This window comes from Eptesicus fuscus, chromosome 10 (assembly GCF_027574615.1).
Source record: "Eptesicus fuscus isolate TK198812 chromosome 10, DD_ASM_mEF_20220401, whole genome shotgun sequence".
NCBI lineage: Eukaryota > Metazoa > Chordata > Mammalia > Chiroptera > Vespertilionidae > Eptesicus > Eptesicus fuscus.
Window position 1 is genome coordinate 39,157,758 of NC_072482.1, and position 23,857 is coordinate 39,181,614.

The 23,857-nt window shown below is 36.4% G+C and overlaps 1 protein-coding gene across 1 annotated transcript in view; it reads right to left on the bottom strand.

Annotated features, from left to right (window-relative positions):
• Nucleotides 1-1,181: 1,181 nt before the first annotated feature.
• The window catches only part of ELOVL4 (ELOVL fatty acid elongase 4), a 35,777-nt gene continuing 13,101 nt past the window's right edge, over nt 1,182-23,857 (bottom strand). Inside the window, exons 2-6 of the mRNA XM_054722300.1 lie at nt 11,786-11,973; nt 10,642-10,722; nt 7,659-7,830; nt 5,849-5,976; nt 1,182-3,519 (exon numbers count right to left, since the gene is read on the bottom strand). Of these exons, the coding sequence (XP_054578275.1) occupies nt 3,247-3,519; nt 5,849-5,976; nt 7,659-7,830; nt 10,642-10,722; nt 11,786-11,973 (842 nt within the window). The 3' untranslated portion in view covers nt 1,182-3,246. The remainder of the gene's footprint in view (nt 3,520-5,848; nt 5,977-7,658; nt 7,831-10,641; nt 10,723-11,785; nt 11,974-23,857) is intronic.

The window sequence follows — 23,857 nt, forward strand, 5'->3', positions numbered from 1 at the left end:
AAATGGCAGCACCCACAGCCAATAAGGGGGTAATATGCTAATTGACTGCCCCACCCTCAAAGAGGGTGGTGCCCACAGCCACAAGATGGCAGCGCCCAGTCCCCTCAGCACCACAACCACCCAGGACAGGCCCAAGGCACAGGCAAGCCTTGTATGGCGGCTGCCCAGCTGCCTACGGCCGGCCTGAGGTGCAGGCAAGCCTCTGAATGGCAGTTGCCCAGCTGCCCAGGGACGCCTGAGGCTCAGGTAACCAGGGCCAGCCAAGGCTTGCGCTGCCGGCAGTGGCAGCAGCAGAGGTGTGATGGGGGCATCGCCTTCCCCTGATCACCAGGTTGCCTCCCACCCCTGAGGGCTCCCGGACTGTGAGAGGGGGCAGGCCGGGCTAAGTGAATTTTCATGCACCGGGCCTCTAGTATAATAATCCATTTTGAAAGCCCAAAGAGTGTGTGTAAAGAGAGAAAAAGAGAATGACTAAATTAAAAATGCTAATACTGAAATTAGTCATCAGTCAGTGTCCATCAGCAAAACAGAGTCAAGAGTAACATAGAAGAGGGAAAAAAGAAGAGCTACAGTCATCGACTGTATTGGAAAATGCACTGCCACGTGCTTCAGGTATTTCTACTCATTAAAAATATTTACTAAAATCCCTGCTTTCTATGTAAGAAAACATTTCTGTAGTTAGGGACAAAGTTTTACCAAAAATAGGATGCAATCTCCTTCAATGACTTTTAGGTATAAGCATGCACCTTAGTGTAATGGTAGAGATATTATGAAAGCAACTAGAAAAGGTTATACTTATAACATCTTAAAATCATCTATGATAAGGTACAGTGAGAGCTAAATGATTTACAAATAAGGGCACAAGAGCCCTCCCCCCACCCTACCCACTTTAATTTTGGCACAAAAAGAAGTGCATAGAATTTAGAAGTGTTAAAGCTTACATTTGAAATGACAAATGTAAGACTAATTTAGAAGAAAATATGTTTTGTGTCTGGATCCAAAAGCAACTAATTTTTAAAGTAACACTATGCTATCATAAAATTTTATCAGAAATTGTAGACATCCAAGTTCTAATTTCATTTATTTTCTGCATTAGAAATTGGCAGAATTTAGAACAACTGAATTGAATAAACACCAATCTAGTAGATAATTTACCTTATAATAAACTGATTAACAAAATGTCAGTTTTCCCACAGCAGTAGTATATTTATTGTGCTGAAATCAGGTAGCAGGGAATGAATAGCTCTGGGGAACCAGTACAGAATGTTCACAAAGATTTACAAATCTCTAGTCATTACACACTGAGCAGCAAAAACACAGGTGCTGAATCCTCTTAGACCAAACTGCTATATTTGTTGCAAATTTTCTATAATTTTCATGACTGCATACTTTTTGGGGGAAAAGTGTATAATTTTAAAGCACAATAAATATTTTATAGTTTACAAATATTCTTAAATAGTTGGTCTGCACAAAAAGCATACATCCTGCACATGCAGTTTTGACATCTTGAGATACTTAGAAAGATTCATTTTCTCTTCCCATAATGATTCCTGTGCAACACCCCTAACAATTTGACCTCTGTAATAAGACACTGTACAACTTCTCTTTCTTAGTGAATTTCCAGTTGTTCATTTATATTACATGAAATACTTCATTTGTAAACAGCAAATTTAACTTTCTAGTTCTGACTACTCTCATTTTTATTCATTTTGTGTCTTAACAATTAACACCTTATAACAATCAAGCACTGAATTTAATGATTTTTAGCACCAAGGAGTCATGAATATTGCACCAAAATGGGTTTACACTTCATATCCTACCTAATAAAAGGGTAATATGCAAATTAACTGTCACTCCATCACAAAGATGGCGGCGCCCATAGCCACAAGATGGCAGTGCCCAGTCCTCTCAGCCCCATCAGAGTCCCCCCGTCCTGGGGGGTAAGGGGAGCGGCCGCTGAGAGCCACAGCAACAAGGCAAGCGTTCCGCACCTGGCCACAGATGGGTCTCTGGGCAGGGGGTGTGGAGTGGCCAGGCCTCGCAGAGAGCTACTGGTGCACGGATTCGTGCGCAGGGCTACTAGTCTGGTTAATAAATAAGATCTTGCAACTCTGTCACAAGAAAAATATCACTCCAAAATTAAACACATTGAAAGAGAAGAATAGTTTCACAGAAAAATTTGGTGTATGCCCATTTGTAAAAAAGCAAAAAATAAAAAATAAAAAAAACACTAGTGGATTGGATAGTTAATATTAAGATCTACAATAGAGGACTCCTTGATTTTTTAAATTAAAATTTATTTAATTTTAAATGTTCTTTCCAACAGAAGAGGTAGGTATATTTCCACATATGAAAAATCGGTTAACAGCCGCAAATCAAAACATTAGAAGTCTGGTAAAAATCAACATACTGTCTCCTAACAGCACATTAATGTAACTATTTATGATGTCATCAATAAAGACATGAGTTGTTTCACATTCCAATCAGACAATAATCTTAATTTCCATAATGTATTTCTGATAGTCATAAAAATATTGAAAGGCTGCCTTTTCACAAAAACTGTTTCCCGCAGTGATTTGTGCCACAAGTCATGGTGACCTCTGGGTCGCCAGACAGGATTTTACTGTAATTCTTTCTTATTTTCACCAACACCATCATCATCAAGCCTCTAAAAGTCTACAGAGATCATCAGATTTTAAAAATTTAATTACAACCAAAAAGGTATATTCAAACCAGAGGTGGAGAGATTCGATCATTCCAGTCAGCAAATTCAAATGTGCAAATTTTAAAGTATCTGCATTTCCAGCTTTGGACCAGCAAATGTAAAGTAACTGATTTAATCAGTAGGTAATTAGTAATTTAGCAAAAAAAAAAACCCAAAAAAACTCATAAAGACTGTGTTTCTGTGATCATCGGACTGAAGAATAACTGCATATAAGATACATGAGAAATTTCATGCAATAGACAGACGATGTGAACAGAGGGAGAGCCTCCAAAGTCACATAATAATTGCTTTGGTCTGGACAACATGAAAGCTAATAAAAAAAATGTTTAAAATAAAAACATCATAAATAAAACATCTGGGTATCATAGTTAACACTTTACTCAATCTAAAGGTCACTAATACATAGGAGCACATTTGCCATTTTTCTCCCCACCCCAAACCCTCATTTGCTTGTTTTCCCTAAAATTTTATCTGAAATGGGAGCTTCCTCACTGTCAACAACAGTTAAGACCTAGTTCAATTTACTCTCCTTTTGCTTTTCCATTTTTCTGCTTTTTTCCATTTTCTATCACCAGTTTTTCTGATTTGCTCACACCATTGGCTGAAATACCATTCACAGCTGTTTTTCCAGTGTTTGATTTTTTAGGCTCATTGTATGTCCGAATGTAGAAGTTGAGAAAGAGAAATATGAAGCTGATGGTGTAGGCAATCAGAGCCCAGTGCATCCACTTCGGGAAGGGGCAATCCGTGTAAAGAGACATTGCTGTGTGTCCAATGGTCACAAAGAACTGAACCTGGAAAACAGAAGCAAATGCATAGCAAACAACTTCAGAATCTTCTAGATAGCTAAGACAGGCCCAAATTCTGCCACCTTATCCAAAGTTTAATAGTTCTCTGGCTCCCACTCCTGGCTCTTGCTCATTCAGGTAGCTGCTCAAATGCCATCTCCTCAGTAAGGTTTCCTGATGACTAGAACTCCACCCAACTGGCCATTTCAATCCCATTCACCAAAGGGTTTTTGTTTTGTGTGGGGGTTTTTCCTTTATAAGAATGATAGCTATCTAAAATTGACTTCTGGATCACCCATCTTTCCACTAGTATATAACTCCAAAGGGCAGGACACTGTTTTGCTATGATGATTCCTGAGTCTTTGGCACAGTATCCGGACTCAGTGAATATGTGTTGGATAATAATCCTACATAATAAAAGCGTAGTATGCAAATTGTCAACAGGGAGTTCTTCTGGGAGTTCGACCAGGGAGTGGGGCCGGCTGGGGGATGGGAGGGAGGCCCCGGCAGGCAGCTGGCAGCCACTATGGACCCTACCAGTGCACAAATTTCATGCACTTGGTTGGCCTCTAGTGAATAATATTATCTAATGAGAGAGAATATCAGTGGCCTAAGAGAGTAAAGTAATAGTATTGGAGGCTCTTCAATTTTTGTGTTGCTCCCACATTTTAGACCGATTTCTTTCCACAAAATTGTGAGCAAGTTGGTATCTATAGTTTTAAAATGAACTTCTTACAAAATAGCAGACAAGTAATAGGAATTTGAATTAACACTATTCTTTAAAAGCTACGATCTTTGGTAAAATTCAGTAGGTAGTTGAAAATAGTGCAAAAAGAGAGAATCACTTACAACTTGAAGAGTTTTTAAAAGGAGAAAAGCCAAAATTAAGATGCTTTTAATTAAGATAAGGCAAATCAGCTTAAATTCTAATATATAATAAATAAAAGGTTCTCAAAATAAAAATTATGAATTTCATGGTGTTAACCTGTGTTATGTTTTTACAAGATTAACCTACATGATTTATCTGTTGTAAGAACTGGAAATACACTAGCCTTCATAAATTAACATCCTATTTGGAATGGACTTTCGTGGTTTCTCTTTAAGGATAGTTTTATCAGTATTATTATATTAAATATTATTAAAATAATTTATTCCAGGTAAGCCCCAAATTTATATCATGCTAACTACTTAAAAATTTTTCCATGGCAAGTCCAGATTTTAAGAACTTTTGATTTCACAATGGTTCTTGGAACTGGCATCACCGAAAAAGGGTGTGTCTGTGGGTGTGATTGAGTATGGCATCGCTCAAAGAGAGTCAAGTGCAGGCTCCAACAAAATAGGTATCAATAGTTCATGTGATTTTTGTAATCTCTTCATTTTCTTGGGACCACTTACTAATTACTAAGAGAAATAAATTACACAAACTGTATACACAGCTTACACAAAAACTGAAGGAAGCTTCCTGTAGCATTTTAATTACCAATGAATCCTTCACACCCAGCATTCCCCAAAAGTTGTGTTTCCTGTTTGGTTAGCCAGCTGTTTGGCAACTTAAAGCAGAGATGGATAATATTTCCAAATGTGATTTCACTGATAAAATTGTGTGCATGCTATGATTAAAGCAAATTATAATAAATTCCAAGGCTTGAAAATACTACCAGGTTGGTCTGGGTTTCCAGTTTCATTACTGAGCCAGTGTCCAGCTCTGAATGTTACAGTGAAGCACCCAAATGCTATATGAAGTCCTGCTGGGGTATGTGCTGAAAACTGTCTGCTAGTGACTGAGAATACCTAGCTCTGCTCTGCAAGGACTTGGTGTTGGCGAAGTAAGAGGAGTTCTCCAGGCCTTGCTCCCGTCCTTTACCCCAACCCTTTCTTGGCTCTATGTCTTTCTTCAACTTTTATTCTAAATGTATGGGATTTGTTAACAACTACTGAAAACTGGACAGCAAACAGGATGAAGAGAAATAATATTTTAAGTAAATATTTTAAAAATCACCTAAGAAAGAGTTATATTATTTTTCTAGTCATACATGAGTCTATGTACTTTGTGGTGTGCTTAGATCTTTACTCATCCACTTCACAGATATTTATTTGTAAAGAATACTCTCTTAGACAAGAGCTAGTCTAGTCTTTTAAAGACATTTAAAAAGCAAGTGGCCGTAACCCATAAGTCTATGAACAGGTAGCTCAGAGCCAAGCTACCTCAACTGCCAAAGCTGGCTCACAGAGTTGAATTTGTAATAGAAAATTGTCAAAAATCACTCAGCACTTTACAATAAACTCAAACATTTTCAGTGTTGCACCAGAAGAAACTTTAGAACATTTAACTTACCATCTGCAACATGGTCAGGTATCGTTTCCACCAAAGATACTTTTGAATCCATGGGCCAAATGCAGTTAGCCCATAGTATGAGTACATAATCACATGAATGAAGGAATTCAGCTGGGCTCCGAAAAATGCTTTAAAAGAAGAGGAAATTACAAGGTATAGAAAATTTTATTGGTCACTAAACTATTTGGATATGAAACAAATGAGTCTACTTTATTTCCTAACAATCTTGAGTAAAGATTAGGAATAAAAGTTGTAAAATAGTACTATTGAAAAGCTTTCTCTTCAGATCATGATAGATATTTTTAATTTTACACTCAGGCTTTTAACATATAAAAAATGGATGTTCTTCAAATGCAAAGGACTTTTAAAATAGTGAGCTTTCAAGTGGGGTACTCTAGTAGTTTAAGTGGGCCCCAATATAGAATTACCTATATTACTTTTCATCCTATTATTCTTGTGGGGGGGTGGGGGGAATGTAATCAACATATAATGGTTTAAGTAAATTTTCAAATGTCTCATTATTGCCTTTAGATGTGCCAATATAAATACCTACAAAAATATTTCTTAGGCTTCTAAATAATTTTAAACGGAAAATAGTGAACTGTACTATAATGACTTGTACCATGGGTCCTCATCAGAGGAATGTAAATCATCTTCAATCTATAGGCATCTAAAAAGCTAGAGGCAGATCTTAGCTAAACTATGAATTCAGATTATCTTTAACATGAACAAAGCAATATACAGTAGGTCTTAGGGTTACGTTGGAGATCCGTTCCTATGGCGCAATGTAACGCGATTTTCGCCGTAAGTTGGAACCCACCTACATAAGCACCTACATCATTCACATGGAGCACATACACAGCAGTGATGAAGTGAAACAGTAAAAAAAATTCAAAAGAAAGATAATTCCTGACCTTTACTTGTGGTAAATAAATAATAAAAAACATAATGCACATATGTACATATGTCAAAATGACGGAACGTTTTTATAAATAAACTAGAGGCCCGATGCACGAAGATTCATGCAAGAATGGGCCTTCCTTCCCCTGGCTGCGAGCACCGCCTTCACTCTGGCCAGAGCCGCCTTTCTGCTCTGGCCCAGAGCTGCCTTTCTGCCTTCCCACACTGCCCAGAGGCCGGGAGCAGCTGGGGTGGTGCAGAACGCCTGCGTCGTCGCCATAGCGATGATGCAAGCATCCCGCCCCGTCCTGGCTGCTCTGTGCCTGCATATGCAAATTAACCCACTATCTTTGCTGGATTAATTTGCATACTCACTCCTGGTTGGCTGGTGGGCATCGTTAAGGTATGGTCAATTAGCATGTTACTCTTTTTATTAGGTAGATGGGAGATGGAGATGTAACCACGAAACGACGTACATCGAATCCTACGTAACCCGAGGACTGTCTGTATAATTTCCTTTGGGTAAGAATCAACAGGCTGATTTTAAGGCATATTTTAGAGCAGGAGTGAGCTCTTGGCTTGAACTGGAATGGAGCCTACAGACTGAGAAGCTATATCTTGATATCCTTTGGATGAAAACTACTAGAACTGCTCCTCATCAAAATATTATTTTCTACATTTATAATTATTTTATGCTCATATCTGGGGCGAATCTTTAGTTTTAAAGTAGTCACAGGCAAAAAGCTAAAGCTTTACTTTCTTCAAATTTCTTTACAATAAAATTAATACAGAAATAATCATGAAAGCAAGTTAAATTATGGACCAACTCAAATTCCCAGGTTCTCACTACTTTCCACCCAACATATTTACATAATTTAATAAATGCAGATATGTTTCTGAAAATGCTCACCTTGTCCCCCTGCGACCCACTTAATTCCAATCCACCACAATGTAAACATTGTACAGTGATGATATACATGAAGAAAAGAGACTTGGTTGTTTTTCTTCCTTAGGATAAAAAACACTGTGTCCAAATACTCAATTCCTTTAGATACAAAGTACCACCACAGAGCAGCAGCTATCTGTATAAAGAAAGAAAAAGCATATTATTGATACCATCATATAGTTTTCTACTCATTGTATATAAGTCCTAAATAATTTTCACTACACAATATGTACAAGGAATGAAATCATTTTTACATAAGTAGGTGTGAAATCTAGGCATCTATCCATGGGGGAAAATGAGAAAGACAAGAGTCCAAATCTGTTTCCACTCTGTACTAACAATATAGAAAAAATTTCATGTGCTGGATCCACGTAGTACCAAACTGCTGTCATACCAAGAGCTGTAAATACATTCACATTGCTACGTTTTTCAATTTGGTTAAGAAACTGAGGTATTTACTTTGTAAAGGTACATTGCACTTCAATTGTTCATGCTTAGTCTATATTATACTTCATATTACTGTAAGTACGTTTATGGATAGCAACCAGTCTCTGTTAGTGTGTGTCTCTGTGTCTCTGTCTCTCTCTCTCTCTCTCTCTCTCTCTCTCTCTCTGTCTCTCTCTCTCTCTCTCCCTTTAACACATGCAACAAAGTACCTAATCACAGAAGTTTGCATTAGGCAGTAAAATCTTTAAAATGGTAGATTAAAATAAATAAACAGAAACAACAAACATTTCCTAGGTCATAAATGTAATCCTGCTTACATAGATAAGTCTTTTCTTTGGGGGGCTCTAATTAAGACACCAGATGGTACAGAAAGATTACTATACTGCTGAGATTAAGGAGCCAGGGATCCAGTGAGAGGTGACCTCTGTATATATGTTTTAAAATATTTTAAAGAATTCTATTATAATAGAAGCCTAAACTCCAATTTTTATGTCAAGTACTTTTTATGATACGTGCCCTAGGGAGTACATAACTGAATAAACCTTTGTGTGTTCAGGTGTTGTCTAACACCTTCATTCATAGGCTTAGATGTTTTAGAGGTAATAGATCCCTTCCTAATTTTATCCCTGCAGCTGTTGATATATCACAGGATTTTGGTTATTTGTTTTTTCTTTTGAAAAACAAAATTACATAAAGTGTGGGCCAAAGAGAAAATAAAACCTTTTATTTACAGGTTGAGAATTATTCACTGAATTTGCTTGAGTAATAATATAGTTAAAATAGGCTTAAAATAGTTAACTACTCACAGCAACACATATATTTAATATTCACTATTATGTTAGTACCTTAAAATAAAGTAACCATTTTGGCATAGTAAACTTTATCTAGAAGGTAAAATATAATGTCTTATCCTCCCCCCGCTCCCCCCCCAAAAAAAAACAAACAAAAAAACTGGGCCTCTAAATTAGCCACAATTTATGAACAGTAATAAATAATTCCTATCTTTCATTTGTAAACTGCATTAGTTATCTTTGAATAGCTACATCAAAGTGAAAAGTGATACTTCTTGGCTATATAACAACAAATACAAAAACAAGTCACTGAGTAAAATATTTATTCTACTACATCTAATATTAAGAGGAGAAGAGACAGGGAGGAAAATTTCACATGCAACCTGTTGAGAATCTCTGGTTCTTTCTCCTCCTAGATTACAGTCTCACAATAGCTAATTTTTTGAAGAAGTGACTGGTTATGCAGTTTCACAATTACCAGGGCGGTATTTTAAAACTTTATCCTAAAAATATTAGTTTGTTGTTTTACCCAAGGGGTTTTTCTAAGTGCAGTCCTAAAAGAAAGCAAGTTAAACACTTTTTCCTTTTCTTCTCCCTGACGAGGTTCTCTGACAATATAGTTATCAGAAAAATATTTTTTTCCTAGCCAAGAAATCTAAATAAAGTACTCCCCTCATTCTTTTCATTCACACCACAGGTCTGATTTCCTTGCTAGCCATTTGTGACATGACTACTGTTTGCCTCTCCCACTCTTCACAAAAATGTCAACTCCATAAAGGCAGGGTTCCCCTGTCTTTTCCGTGTCTTCAGTGCCCCTCACACTATCTGCATATGATTGCTATTCAGTACACATATGTTAAATGAATAAAACAAATTATGACAACCAAAGGGGTGATTTTTTTCATCGGCACATAAGTCTTCTAATAAGGAAATGAAGGCATGGACAAATCGTGGTAAGTACATTAAAGCAGTTTGATCTTGGATCTTGATGAATATTGCTATTTATATTATCCAATCCCAATTCCAAAACGCTAGTGTTTTCAAGGGAAGCTACTACATATCACGCTATTACTACATATATTACATGTAACATAAAACATATTAACATGTTTACATATGTTTTATGTATACATATCTTTAAATATGAACCACAGAACACAAGAGCAGTTTGATAAATACTTAATAAAGTAACTATTGTTTTTCCATTTGAGTAAAATGGTAAATTTATTAATGTAGGTGATTGGAAAATAAAATAAGATAACATTCTATTACTATTGGTTTATTTTTCAGCAAATATAATAAAAACTAGTCTATACCTATACAAATTGTGCTATACCTAATTTACTAAACATTACATAGTTTATAAAACATTTGTTTTTCCTCAGACTTTCTTAACAAAAATTAGAATCTCTTTATGAATTTCTATTCTTGACCAAAAACAGCAACAATCTAAAATATCTTTACATTAAGCACAGAACTTTTTTTAAAGTACTGCAATCTAGTAATCCAACACATATTCACACTCACACACCAAATGAAAAACACTGTAGGTAAGAAAACAGAGTTTAAATTATGTACTTTAAAAAAAATAGCTTTACTGACACAAAACAATCCAGTACACTTCTACCACTATATAAAAGTATGTTTTTCACAGACTGGGGACTATAAAATTAGATCCTCTTTGACTGATTAGAAGTTAATGTACTTACCCTGACTTCATTAACATTATCAGAATAATCCACACTCTGGCAAATATAGCTATATCCTGCTCTATAGGATGCCGTGAATAACTGGAAAAAAAGGGAATAATATTTGGAGTAAAGTTTTAGTAGATACAGCATTTAAGAGCCCTAAATACAATATGCAATCTTTGAAATTATTTTAAAAAGTGATATTATCTAAAATATTTCAAATGCATTAAACATTTAATGTGTCGGAATATTTACAATTTACTGTCTCAATTTATTCTGAAATTTAGAATAAATTAGAAATCACACGTCACTTTTAGACTAAGACATCAATTCTATCTACTTCATAATATTAAGAGAAATTTTGATTGACCATGCCTCAGATCTAAGAGTTGTATTGATTTTTATTTTTGATCTCAAGTGGTTTGTATCTAACAAATTAGGTAAAAAAGTTTTTTACCAAGTTGAGATTCCGTAGCCTAAGTTGTCAATTAAAGAATTTGCTAGTGCCCAGAGAAGTATACAATGATTAGTAGCAATATTATAGAACAGTGAACTCATTTTACCTTCAATCCAAATTACAATGACATTATATAATAGGATTTAATTTGAAATTGGCATTTTACATCTGCATAGTTTGATCAGTTATGAACCTGAAACTGCTGAGTAAGAATTATAAATAAATATGTGCAACTATTTACTGAGTAGTTAATATGTACTAAATACTATTACTTCAAAAATTACTTCACTTTTACCTCTGATACCCTAGAAGGTAGGTATTTTCCCCATTTTATGGGAAAATGAGTCTCAGAAAAGTTAAATAATTTCCAATGTCAGAACAACTCATAAGGTTTTAGAACCCAGTCTGCCTACTTCAAAATTTCCTTTTAAACACCTGTCCTATACCTTATGTATTTTATATTTTTGTTATCCAAAAATGAAAAATGTCAATAATATAAAATTTATTTTTAGAGCAAGCATGTCAAACTCGTGGCCCATGGGCCCCATGCCTCGTTAATTTGGCCCATGTTAGCCTTTGAGTTTGACATGTTTTCGAGTAACTAAGTTACCTTGTGGTACAATGTTACAATGATGGTTTTACATATTTTCTTTTTTTAATTTCCAATAACCCAGGGGAATTATAAAGTGAATTTAGTAAACGTACCTCTCTGAAGATAAAAAGATTAAGCAAAACCATCCCAAAATTATAGACAATGAGCACTAAGCGCATCTGAAAAGGTTCTCTGGCCTTCATCCACTTTGGGCCCAGCCACACGAACAGGAGATAAAGAGTACTTATACAAAGCGTAGGCCATGGAGACTGCATTAGAGGCCAATTTTCCACACGTTTATCTATAGAGAGAACAAAATAACATAAAATTCATCAAACAATCCTATATAATAAAAGGCTAATATGCAAATTGACCGAATGGCAGAACGACCAGTTGCTATGATGCACACTGACCACCAGGGGGCAGGCAGTCAGCATAGGAGCTGCCCCTGATGGTCAGTGTGCTCCCACAGGGGGAGCGCTACTCAGCCGGCTCACGGCTGGCGAGCGCAGCGGCAGTGGCAAGAGCCTCTCCCGCCTCCACTGCAGGCAGGTGGTAAGGAGCAAAAGGTCCTGGACTGTGAGAGGGATGCCTGACTGCCGGCTTAGGCCCGATTCCCAAGGGGATCGGGCCTAAGCCGGCAGCAGACATCCCCCAAGGGGTCCCAGACTGTGAGAGGGTGCAGGCCAGGCTGAGGACCCCACGCCCCGCCCCTGTGCATGAATGTCATGCACCAGGCCTCTAGTATGTTTTATAAAATGAATTTTTTAGGAATTGTGTTTCAACTTGGTTTTCCTAAATTGACCAAATACAGATTGTTGTCCTGTGAGTCCCAACAAAAATACATGACATAAAAACCAAAGAAACAAGACTAAGTCTCGTGAGCAGCTTTTGAAAATGAAGTTTTGTTACATATGGCACACATTATGTTTTACAGAGAACCTAGAGAACAAAGACAAGAAATAAAGCTCACTAAAAATATAGAACAAACTTGGGATGAGATGAGAAGTTAATGAGATACTTCATAGACAGAAACATACTTTAAGGAGAAACTTGTCTTCCATATTAAACGTGAAATTTGTCAGTGCAGTTTGGAAGCTGCTCCCACCTATGTCTAAGACAGGAAAGAATTAGTACACTGAAGAGGTGTGGAGCAATGAAAGCCATTTCCTGGGATATTTCTGGACACTGAAGACAAAAGTACAGTTATATTTGGGATATTAACTTAGAGATCATTACAGATCTATAAATTATTAAAATGGTAATCATTATATTCAAGACATTTTTCTAAAATTTTCCTTGAGAACATGAGTCTATTTTTTTACCCATAAACATAACCAATTTATAGCTTTTCTCTAAAGCTATAAATCCTTTACCTTACATCTGTGTAAAAATATACGTATAAAATAAAACACACTATTTCATTTAAAATGAATAAAGTGTCCTTAATATTTAAATATACATCCATGAATTAATTTTACAATAGTTCTGCCAGAAGTAAAATATTTCTAAGACAAGCATGAAAATGAAATATGCAGTTAACAAAAATTAATTTTCTAATACATTTTAAGAAGATATTGAAATTAAATTTTTTAAGTTAAACAGCATTTAAAAGGTTGTGAAACTAATGTCTACTTTCTTCTTGGTAATGCAAAGCATTTCTATGTTCTATTTTCAGGGATATTATATACTTTTAAAATAGTAAAAAATAAAAAAATTCTACCTTTTAGCCAGTTCCCAAAGCTAACCAAAATAAATTTAATTTACTTGCTCATTACAATGTTCAGTATTTTAAACTGTCCATTTTAATAAAACTATATATTAGATAATTATATTTCAAAATAGTTTACTTAAAACTAAATGAATGTTTTTATATACTGTCAAAAGAAAATAAGATTCAAGACATAAAACACAAGTGGAACAATATTTAATCACAGTCTCCAAAGTCAGAAGTAATATAATAACTATGGTTTCTACAAAATAAGAGTTGCTATAAAGGTAGAATAATGACTTGGAAGAAAAACAAATATGAGAACAAGAAAAACTGATTTTATTTCATAGCTTTTAGGAAGCCTATTATCTGTCTATTCATGGAAATTATGGTTCTACCACTTAAATCAAAATGTATTCCAGACTAAAAATAAACTAAAATACTTAAAAGGACAGGAGAGAGAGTAAATCTCTCATAGGAGGGAGGAGTGGTTTTTTGTTTGAAGACACTGTGTCACTATGGTCCTATCAGTGATTGTACACTTTTCCTTAATGTTGTCATTTTATCTTTCTTTGCTCATATCTTTCTATGCCAAAGGCCCCCTTAAAACATGGGGGTACTTATCTATTTAGATCTTTATTTTTCTACATTATAGAAAAGTTTATTTTTCTACATTATAGAAAACCTTAAAGCCCTCTCTACTTCAGGTGACTAAAGAAGGAGTTGCTATAGTGTGCTATTCTTATCCATTAACTTGAGGGCAGATACTGTTTTTTCCATGAGATTGAAACAGATAACAAAAGGACTGCTTTAAGGAATAATCTAACATCATAGATCATTGCTCACTCTAATCCATACACAGAATTCCTACTGTCTTCATAAGATGTTCTGAACAATAAGTTAAAAAAATTTTTTTAAAAATTAGAGAAATAGGTCTCAAATTTTCCAGAAATCAAGAATAAATAAAAATGTATTCTCTTTGATGTATACTGTGGGTAACCTGTACCATTCTCTCATTCAACAGAAAATTTTAAAGAGAAAACTAATAGAAAGAGAGAGAAGTAAGAAGCTGAAGATCTGACAATATAAAGCACTGACAGAGGCCAACAGAAGAGAGAAAAGGTGGAGGGGGCGTAGATAAGAACTAATAGATATGAGAGAAATCATGCAAGACTATCAGTAAACAGAGTTTTCATGGCAGCTCTGCTACTGTGCATAGGGCACAATGTCTTCATGTCCTTCATCTATAAAACCTGATATAGGGACAAACTAGATTAAAAAAAGAATCACCTGGGGAGGTAGGAGATGCTAAAATGCAGTCTCTGACTCAGTAAGGCTGGGATGTAGTCCATTTTTAGGAAGATTCTGCATTTTCTAGGAAGCTCCAACTGAGGCTATGCTAATAGTCCATGGACCAACTTTAAAGTACCAAGAAACTAGGTGATCCCTTAAGTGTTTTTTTTTTTTTTTTAACTTCTGAAAATTGTTACTTTTTAAAATAATAATTAGGAGGAAGAATGGAATTGAAAGTGAGGAAAAGCAGATCAAGAAAATAGACAGTTTCCACTGACCAGAGACCCATTTTGCACTGCCGAAGTACCTGCACATGTTTCTGTTCCATTAGAGCACTCATCACCTTGTTCAGTCACCTTCCTTTAAAATGTAATCTCCCTGAAGGCAGGGGCTGGGTCTTTCATTCTTACATTGCAAGGCCTATCAAGGCGCCTAAAAATTTATTTAATGAATAAATGAAGAGTGGATTTTTTTCATATCAGTCCTTTATTCTCTATCCCTTCAGTGAAATCCAACTGTACATTTACTGATACTCAAGGTTTCTTCGGTGTACAACAACCCCTTTCTACAGCTATTGCCAGATACTCCTCTATGTTGGCACACAATTTTAACCTGAAGTTAACAACACCTCAACCAGGTATTTAGTGTGTACATGTGTGCCCTATGAGGCTCAATGTCTTTAATGCTTTCTCCAAGAGAAAAAAGGCAATGCCCTTACTTCTTTGCCCAACAACACAAGTCATGCATTCATGCAGCAACCACTTAACAAACCCTGTGTTCTGCCTACAGAAAGGCCACATTTCACACCAGATCCTTCTCAAATTAGCCCTTTCAGCTCTCAAAAATTCCACTTCCAATGATTATTATGAAAGTTGTAGTAATTGTCAGCGACCTGAACAACAGCATAACAATTCCCACCCTACGATATTTCCATGAAATTTCCCATCTTTGCAGTTATTTGTGTCCTTCTGAATTTACTTGCATTAATATTTCATTTAGTACTCGAACAACATTCAAATGCCCTATGCTTCTTCTATATGTTCCCTTTTCCACTAAAAAGAAGGACTGAGTGCATCACAATAGTGTTATACAATGATATGAAAACTCACTATTACTAACAGGTCCCCTCAAGTCTTGAACAACAACAACAAAAAGTTGTAAGGAAATAGAACAGACAAGGGAAATAATGAGTACTGAAGCTTTATATAATTTGTATTACCTTAACATAATGAATTATCAAGAAGGTAGAGAGACTAGCCAAAGAACATATATACATAGCCCAAGGCCAGGGGAGGAGGTGGGCAAAGAGGGAGAAAAATGGGGGACATCTGTAATAGTGTCAACAATAAAAATAAAATTTTAAAAATTGAATTATCCAGTTTTTCATTAACTCAAATGTTTAAATAACTTAATTGTAAATTATGTGCCCTATTCATTTAAGTTACACTGAATCCAAATATAGATTATGCATATTAGAGTAAAAGAATATATATTTTCTAGTATGTTGTCAATATCCTAATCTTACACATTTGTGGGTGGGATCCAATACCATGAATTTATTAGTGGCAGGGGGAATTCAATTAAAAAAAAACCCTGTCTCTCCTGCCAACACTATAGTCAAATTCTGTCATCAAGGAATATCAAGATTCAAATGACTTTTATGTAACATTCTTGGGAATTCTCTGTTTGAAAAGTTTTTTTGGAGGAGGCCTATATAGCACACATATAAACTGACTCTAGTCAAATTGTTTATCTCATTTTGATACTTTATAGTATTAATAGGTTTATTAATATGCTTATGCCTTCGTGTCTTAGTGATTTTGCTCTTATTTTGAGCCTATCCTATATAATAAAGAGATAATATGCTAATTAGACCGGACAGAGGAAAGACCTTCCAGAATGACCTTCTGGAACGACCAGTGGGGGCGGGGGTGGAGGGGGGGCCCACAGGCCACGAGGCAGCTGCTGCTGCTGCAAGGACCTACTCTTGTATGATTTTCGTGCATCAGGCCTCTAGTTTACTAATAATTTTAAGTCTTTCACATTGCATGTTAAACCTTTATCTAAATTAGAGGTATAGAATTTTAGATTTAGAAATGATCCCTTTATCTTAAAAATGAGATTCAGGGAGCTTAAGAGACTTGCCCAAGAAGGCGGAGCAATAGCCTCATGTATCCTGTCAGCTATTCCAGTACCACTCAGTCACCATGTCCATTCATTTTGAAATATTGAGCAAAAAGAGAAAAAACTCATAGACATGGACAACAGTGTGCCAGAAGAAGAGAAGGGTGGAGGGAAGTGGAGGAGGGTATAGGGGGCATAAATGGTGATGGACACACAATACAGTGTAGATGATGTGCTGTAGAACTGTGCACCTGAAACCTGTATAATTTTGTTAACCAGTATCACCCCAATAAATTTAATACAAAGGAAAAAATTTAAGAGAGAAAATTTCCCAATTTCTTTCTAAATTATAGGTACAAATGATATTTTAAGATAGAACTCAAGTAAAAGAAAATGAGAGACCTACAAAAGTTCCCTTAGCAGAAAAAAACAAACAAGAGATACTCAAAGAAACCAAGGGTCACATTTTCTTAGGTGCTGCATCTGGCAGACCTGGCCTAGGACCACGAATGCTTTGGAAACCATGACACCAAGAGTGATGGGAAAGATGGAAGAATGTCTAGCCTGGAAAAAAAGAGACTTCATCACATACCAAAGGACCTAAAGAAAGACTAGATTTATTCTCTATTTTCAGAGCATAGAATTAGAACCAATGAGAAATTTTAGGGAGCTAAGTTATTCCTAAATTCAGAAAATTCTAACTACTGGATCTTTCTTTCTGTAAGTAGAAAGAATTTTATTTTTTGGTAATGAGTTCCCTATCGTGGTTTTAAAGTAAATGTAAGCAAACCTAAAGCTAAATATTAAATAAAGCAAGTCTAGTTCATGAGCAAGAGTCTTTATTTTAATAATAAGAATTACCAGGACATGCTCTGGCCAGTGTGGCTCAGTGGGTTAGAGTGTCATCCCATACACTAAAAGGTGGCAGGTTTGATTCCCAGTCAGGAACACATACCCAGGTTGAGGGTTCGAGCCCTGGTTTGGTACGTATGGGAGGCAGCTGATCGATGTTTCTCTCACATCTACGTTTCTCACATTGATGTTTCTCTCTCTCTCTCTCTCTCTCTCTCTCTCTCTCTCTCTCTCTCCCAAATCAATTTTTTTTAATTGGAAAAAAAGAATTACCAAGACACACTACTTTAACCCTTCCAGAGCCTTTAGGGTTAACTCTTTCTTGGGAAATACTTCCTATTTAGAAGTATTTGTGGCTGTTTCATAAAGCTCATGCCAAGTGGGACTGATTTATTTACAAACATTATACAATTTTATCTGTATTAAAGCCATGTAATGTTTATACAACCATATGTGTGTCAAAACTCACAAATTAATCATTAAAAATTAGAGTTAATTTTATTATGTGTAAATTATACCTTTATAAAAAATGGGAAGAAAAATCATCCATCTAAAGTGGAGCTTCCCTTAAAAAAACCTCCACCAACAGGTTTTTTAAAATTGAATTTATTGGGGTTACATTGGTCAATAAAATTATATAGTTTCAAAGTATACAATTCTACAATACATCATCTGCACATTACATTGTGTGCTCACCATCCAAAGTCTAGTTTACTTCCATCACCATTTATCTCTCATTTACCCTCTTCCACCTGCCTTCATCAGCCCCCTTCCCTCTGGTAATCATCATACTGTTGTCTGTATCCATGACCCACCAATAGGCTTTTATTCCTAACCTGATCTGTATCTTAAAATCCCAGAGATTTTAAGGGTAAATAGAACAGACTTTCAAGTCAGTCTCTCCACCTCTTCTGATCTAAGTGATTGGGGCAGGTTACTTATTCCTTGACCTCTCAAAACTCATTATCTCTTAGAGGAGAAGACAGGCATGAAAAGTCAATTGCTGTGCAGGATAATGAAAACAATATCAGAGGCTAGTCTAAAGAACAATGTTAGGACAGGAGAGAATAAACAATGTTTATTCTTGAAGAATAAAAGAGAAATTTGTCAACCAAATAGGGAGGGAGAAAAACATATATACAAATAGCCCAAAAGAAAAAACAAAACAAAACACTTACTTTAGCAACCAAGCAGGCCTGAAGTAGGGGTTATACAAGGAGAAATGGCAGGAAATTGCTGAAGATGTATAGGTTAGATCAGACCTGGGAGAGTCTGATAAGAATCATCTGCTTGTTAAAAAACAGATTCCTAGGCCCCACCCCAGATCTACTGAATCAAAATCTCTGTGGGTGCGACCCAACACTATAATCTCAAAGAGCCCCTGGTGATTCTGATGGGCAGCCAGACTAAATTACAAGAAATGATGGAAACCTGGATTCAGGAAGCTGCACTGGTGATAGAAAAGATGGGCAGATAAGAAAGTTACAAGAATAAATCTATAGACTTGGTGATTGATATGGATATAAGAGGTGAGACTGAAAGTTCAGGATTACTCCCAGATTTCTGGAGTGGCTGGTGGCATAGATGGTGAAATCATGATCCAGGACAGAGCATAAAGGAAAAGGAAGTAGATCTGGAAGGAGATGATCAGGTAAACTTTTAAACATCTTGTGTTTGAAGTACTTGTGCGGCACGTAGGAGGAAGTATCCAGAGGGCTCTCGGCGGCAGAGGACTGCCAGGGCTGCAGACACACAGGAGTCTGGCAATGAAAATCACACCAGTGTCTGAAGTCACAAGGAGAAGAGCACATAGAGTAAAATGAGCAAAGAATGAGTCCTGAGGAAGACTTATGGGAAGACTTGGAGAAATAAATGGTTATCAAAGTAGCCAGAGAAGAAGGAAGAGAATAACATCATGGAGACCAAGAGAGTAAGATTTTTCCAAAATGATGGGGTAGGCAACAGACACTACAGATGGAGAATTGACTGTCCTTTTCTTTTTAGTGAAGATAATATGTCATAGAGTTGATGGGTGCTGATTAAATGTGAAAGTTCCTAGTAAACATGGATATCACCAAGTCATTCCTTCTTCGGCACCCTTTTCCCTCTCCATTCCAAATCTTCACAAAGGTATCTTATATCGGGAATAATCTGAGCCCCTCTCATTAAAAGTCAAGCCCTTTTATGTCTTCTAGGCCTTTTCTTCCTAACCTAGAGGAATTCTCAAGATTCTGATATGGACTGTACAGTCAGGCCATCAGCATTAAAATACTACCTTCCCCGTTTACCAGCTGAATAAACCTGAGCAAGTTACTTAGTCTCTCTGGCCTTATGGATAATGAAAAGGGGGGTTGTTGGGAGAAATAAAATACTTCATGTACAGTGTCTGACACAGAATAAGAGCTCCATAAATGTTGGCAATAATCATTATTATTGACAATAATCCAACCACTCTTCCAATAGAAGAGTTAAACCAAATTAAAGAAAAATTACCATCACCAATATTAGGGAAAAGTTTAAACTGAGAAAACAGAACATTTTATAATTTATTCAGGAAAACTTTTTAGAACTGAGGATTTCTACCAGTCAGCATTAACTTTCTTCCCCAATTAGTCTAAGCTGGCCATCATATCCCATCCCAAAAAATTAATAAAATGTTTTCTCTACAGGCACAAAAGCTTGTACAGTGGATGCACCAGGCAAATGGCTGAGGACTAGCAGACTGAAAGAAGGTCACAAAGTATCCAGAAAATAAATTATTATTATTATAGCTACTGCTACTATGAGAATAGACATTCAGGACATTTCTAAACTGCCCTTTTGATTCAGATAAAATGAGCAACAGCTACTGATCAAAATGGTTCTAAAAGATATACAGTCCCTGTTGGGGTAAAAAAAAACACAACTAAATGTTCTATAAAAATTTCATGCCATTGTTTAGCTTTCTTAAGTATATTTTATAATCACTAGCTGAAGAACATTTTTAAATTTGTCTTCTTCCATAGTAATATAAGTAGCAGACTATCAAAGAAATTAGAAATACACACTTTGGTTCAAAGTGTGGTCCATGCACCAGCAGAAAAGCAACTCCTGGAAGCTTGCTAGCAGAATCTCAGGTCTCACTTCAGACCTACTAAGCCAGAATCTGTATTTTAATATGATTCCCAAGTGATTTTACATATTAAAGTCTAAGAAGAACTGCTAGTTTGCCTGGCCAGTGTTACTCAGTGGTGGAGCATTGACCTATGAACCAGGAAGTCAGGGTTTGATTCCCAGTCAGAGCATATGCCGGGTTGCAAGTTCGATCCTCAGTAGGAATCGTGCAAGAGGCAGCTAATCAATGATTCTCTCTTATCATTGATGTTTCTCTCTCTCCCTTCCTTTCTCTGAAATAAATATATGTATAAAGAAATATGGGCCTACTTTATATACTATATAACCAAATCATAAAAGTTTGATTAATTTTTCCTAGAATCTACCTGAAATCAGCCACTTCTTTCTCTTCTAACAAGTCTATTTCACCTACCATAAACAAAAGCAAAACACAAGTCTGACAACCAACTAGAGACATTGGTATTCAAGACATCAAGAAGTATATACAACACATTCTCTGAAACTATTCATCCTCCTTAAGTTAGAACCAACAGTGTCAAATCAACTCCATTTTCTTTACACCTGGCTACTAATCATTGATATGTAAGTGATATTGTTAAAAATCCATTTTCCACCGAAACTGGTTTGGCTCAGTGGATAGAGTGTCGGCCTGCAGACTCAAGGGTCCCAGGTTCGATTCCGGTCAAAGGCATGTACCTTGGTTGCGGGCACATCCCCAGTAGGGGGTGTGCAGGAGGCAGCGGATCAATGTTTCTCTCTCATCGATGTTTCTAACTCTCTATCCCTCTCTCTTCCTCTCTGTAAAAAATAAATAAAATATAAAAAATAAAATATAAAAAAATAAAATCCATTTTCCTTTACAGACTAGACAAAAATAATAGTTACTCCATGTGACACTGCACTTAAAAGCGCCTCAAAGGCAAACTACAGTCTTTTTCTTAAGGAGGTAGTCATGTCTTTCTCCATTTACTATAATGTCATGGGCCCTTATTTCTTAAAGTATCTCTCTAGTAATACCTGGTATATATAAGCAGCCTCGGCCCTTTGTTAAAATAAATTTTTAATAAAAAAATGTAAATAACTGTTGTCAAGAAGAGGTTGAGAAAGATCTTATCTCTATGACAGGAATAAACTAAATAACACCATAAGGACTCTTCTAGGTTCTAATCTAAAATATGATGCTTAATATATTCTCCAAGCCAAGTAAGAGCTTGGGCATCAGGTGAGGTAAAAAGGGCAGAAATGGAGAAAGGGTCTTCACATAACTTGATACAGTGGGACAGGGTACGACCGGAAATATACTCTGGAAAAAAATACAGATTCTGAAAGTAGTGGGTAAATGAGAGTCAGATCAATTTCTTACCGAGTCAGGGTGATGAGCAGGGAAATTTCTGCTTTAACCTCCTAGGTTGCCGAAACCGGTTTGGCTCAGTGGATAGAGCATCGGCCTGCGGACTCAAGGGTCCCAGGTTCGATTCCGGTCAAGGGCATGTACCTTGGTTGCGGGCATATCCCCAGTAGGGGGTGTGCAGGAGGCAGCTGATCGATGTTTCTCTCTCATCGATGTTTCTAACTCTCTATCCCTCTCTCTTCCTCTCAGTAAAAATAAATAAATAAATAAATAAATAAATAAATAAATAAATAAATAACTTCCTAGGTACACAGGGAAGAGGATGAGGACTTGAGCTTGGAAGAGCACCTGGATGAATTTAAGGAAAGGGCAGCTTTGGCAGAATGTAGAGGTGGTCCAGGCAGAAAGTGGGTTACAAAATGACCAAGCGGTCAGTGTGTGATGGGCGGACAGGAAGGAGACTGTCACCAGCAAGGCAAGGGTAAACTGTGGTATCTGAAGTAGGAGGGAACAAATGGCCTGAGAGGAGTCTAGCACAGGGTTAGAACAAGAGGGCAAAAAATGTTTCATCTAAGTCAGTTTCTAACAGTCACCGAAGAGCCTAAAACAATGAAGGGAGAAGTTAAAAAGCAGAGTGAAAAAGAATTTTGGTTCCAAGTTTGCTTAGACAGAGATCGGAATAAAAGTAGAAAGTGAGAGAAATTATAGGATTTCCCATAGAGAGCAGATAAATAAGGATGCATTCAGAGGCTGTGCAGGAGAAAAGACAGTAACACAGATGGGTTGAGTGACTATGTGATTCAAGCTGAAGACTAATTGTTATGAGGTTGAATTTGGGAGAGTAGGTACAAGATGGATAATCCAGGGAAAATTGGTTAACTCACTTGGAAAATGGGGATAATAGTACCTGGGTGTAAGGAAAATGAGAATTAAATGTAATAATATATATATATATAAATCATTGGACACAGTGCCTGGGACTCAGTAAGCATCCAATAAATGTTCACTATTATCAGTGGGCAAAAAAAGCAGTATTTGTTGGATGAATAGGGAGGTTGTACTGCTGCATGAAAAGGTCACTCACATAAAGGAGAAGATTCAATCCAGCTCTGTTACTTTCCAGCTGTGTAGTTTTAAGTCTATTTCTTCATCATAGAATAGTAAAATACTACCTACCTTACAGGGATTCTATGAACATTAAATAAGATAAGGTGTATAAAATGCACACTACAGCATTCTATAGTCCATTTGGTCCTATAATGGAAGCTCAATAAGTAGCAGTAGGTTTCACCATGTGCAGATTATGGCTAAATTTGTGGCTTAAAAAAAATGACAAGAGGAGAAGGGATTGGGAGGATGAAGATAAGACTTTGGATGGTGAGCACAGAATGCAATGTACAGATGATACAAAATAGAACTGTAGACTTGAAACATGTTATTAACCAATGCTACCCCAATATATTTTTAATGCATATTCATAAAAGCCAGTTCCTAGGGAAAGAAGAAACAATACCCAGGTGGGAGGAGATGTGGTACAAGAAGAGATCTGGGGGGAAAGATATATACAGTATATTAGATACAGAAGAATACTAGTAATGCCTCATATCCTGGGAGCCAAGATAGAATGCAGATAAATAGTTTCCTTCTCACTCAGTTTTCACATTTTGCTGAGATTTTCAGAAATTTCATGAAACTTCCTCCCTGTGCTAATCTGGGAATTCAGAGTCCAAACATTCCCTT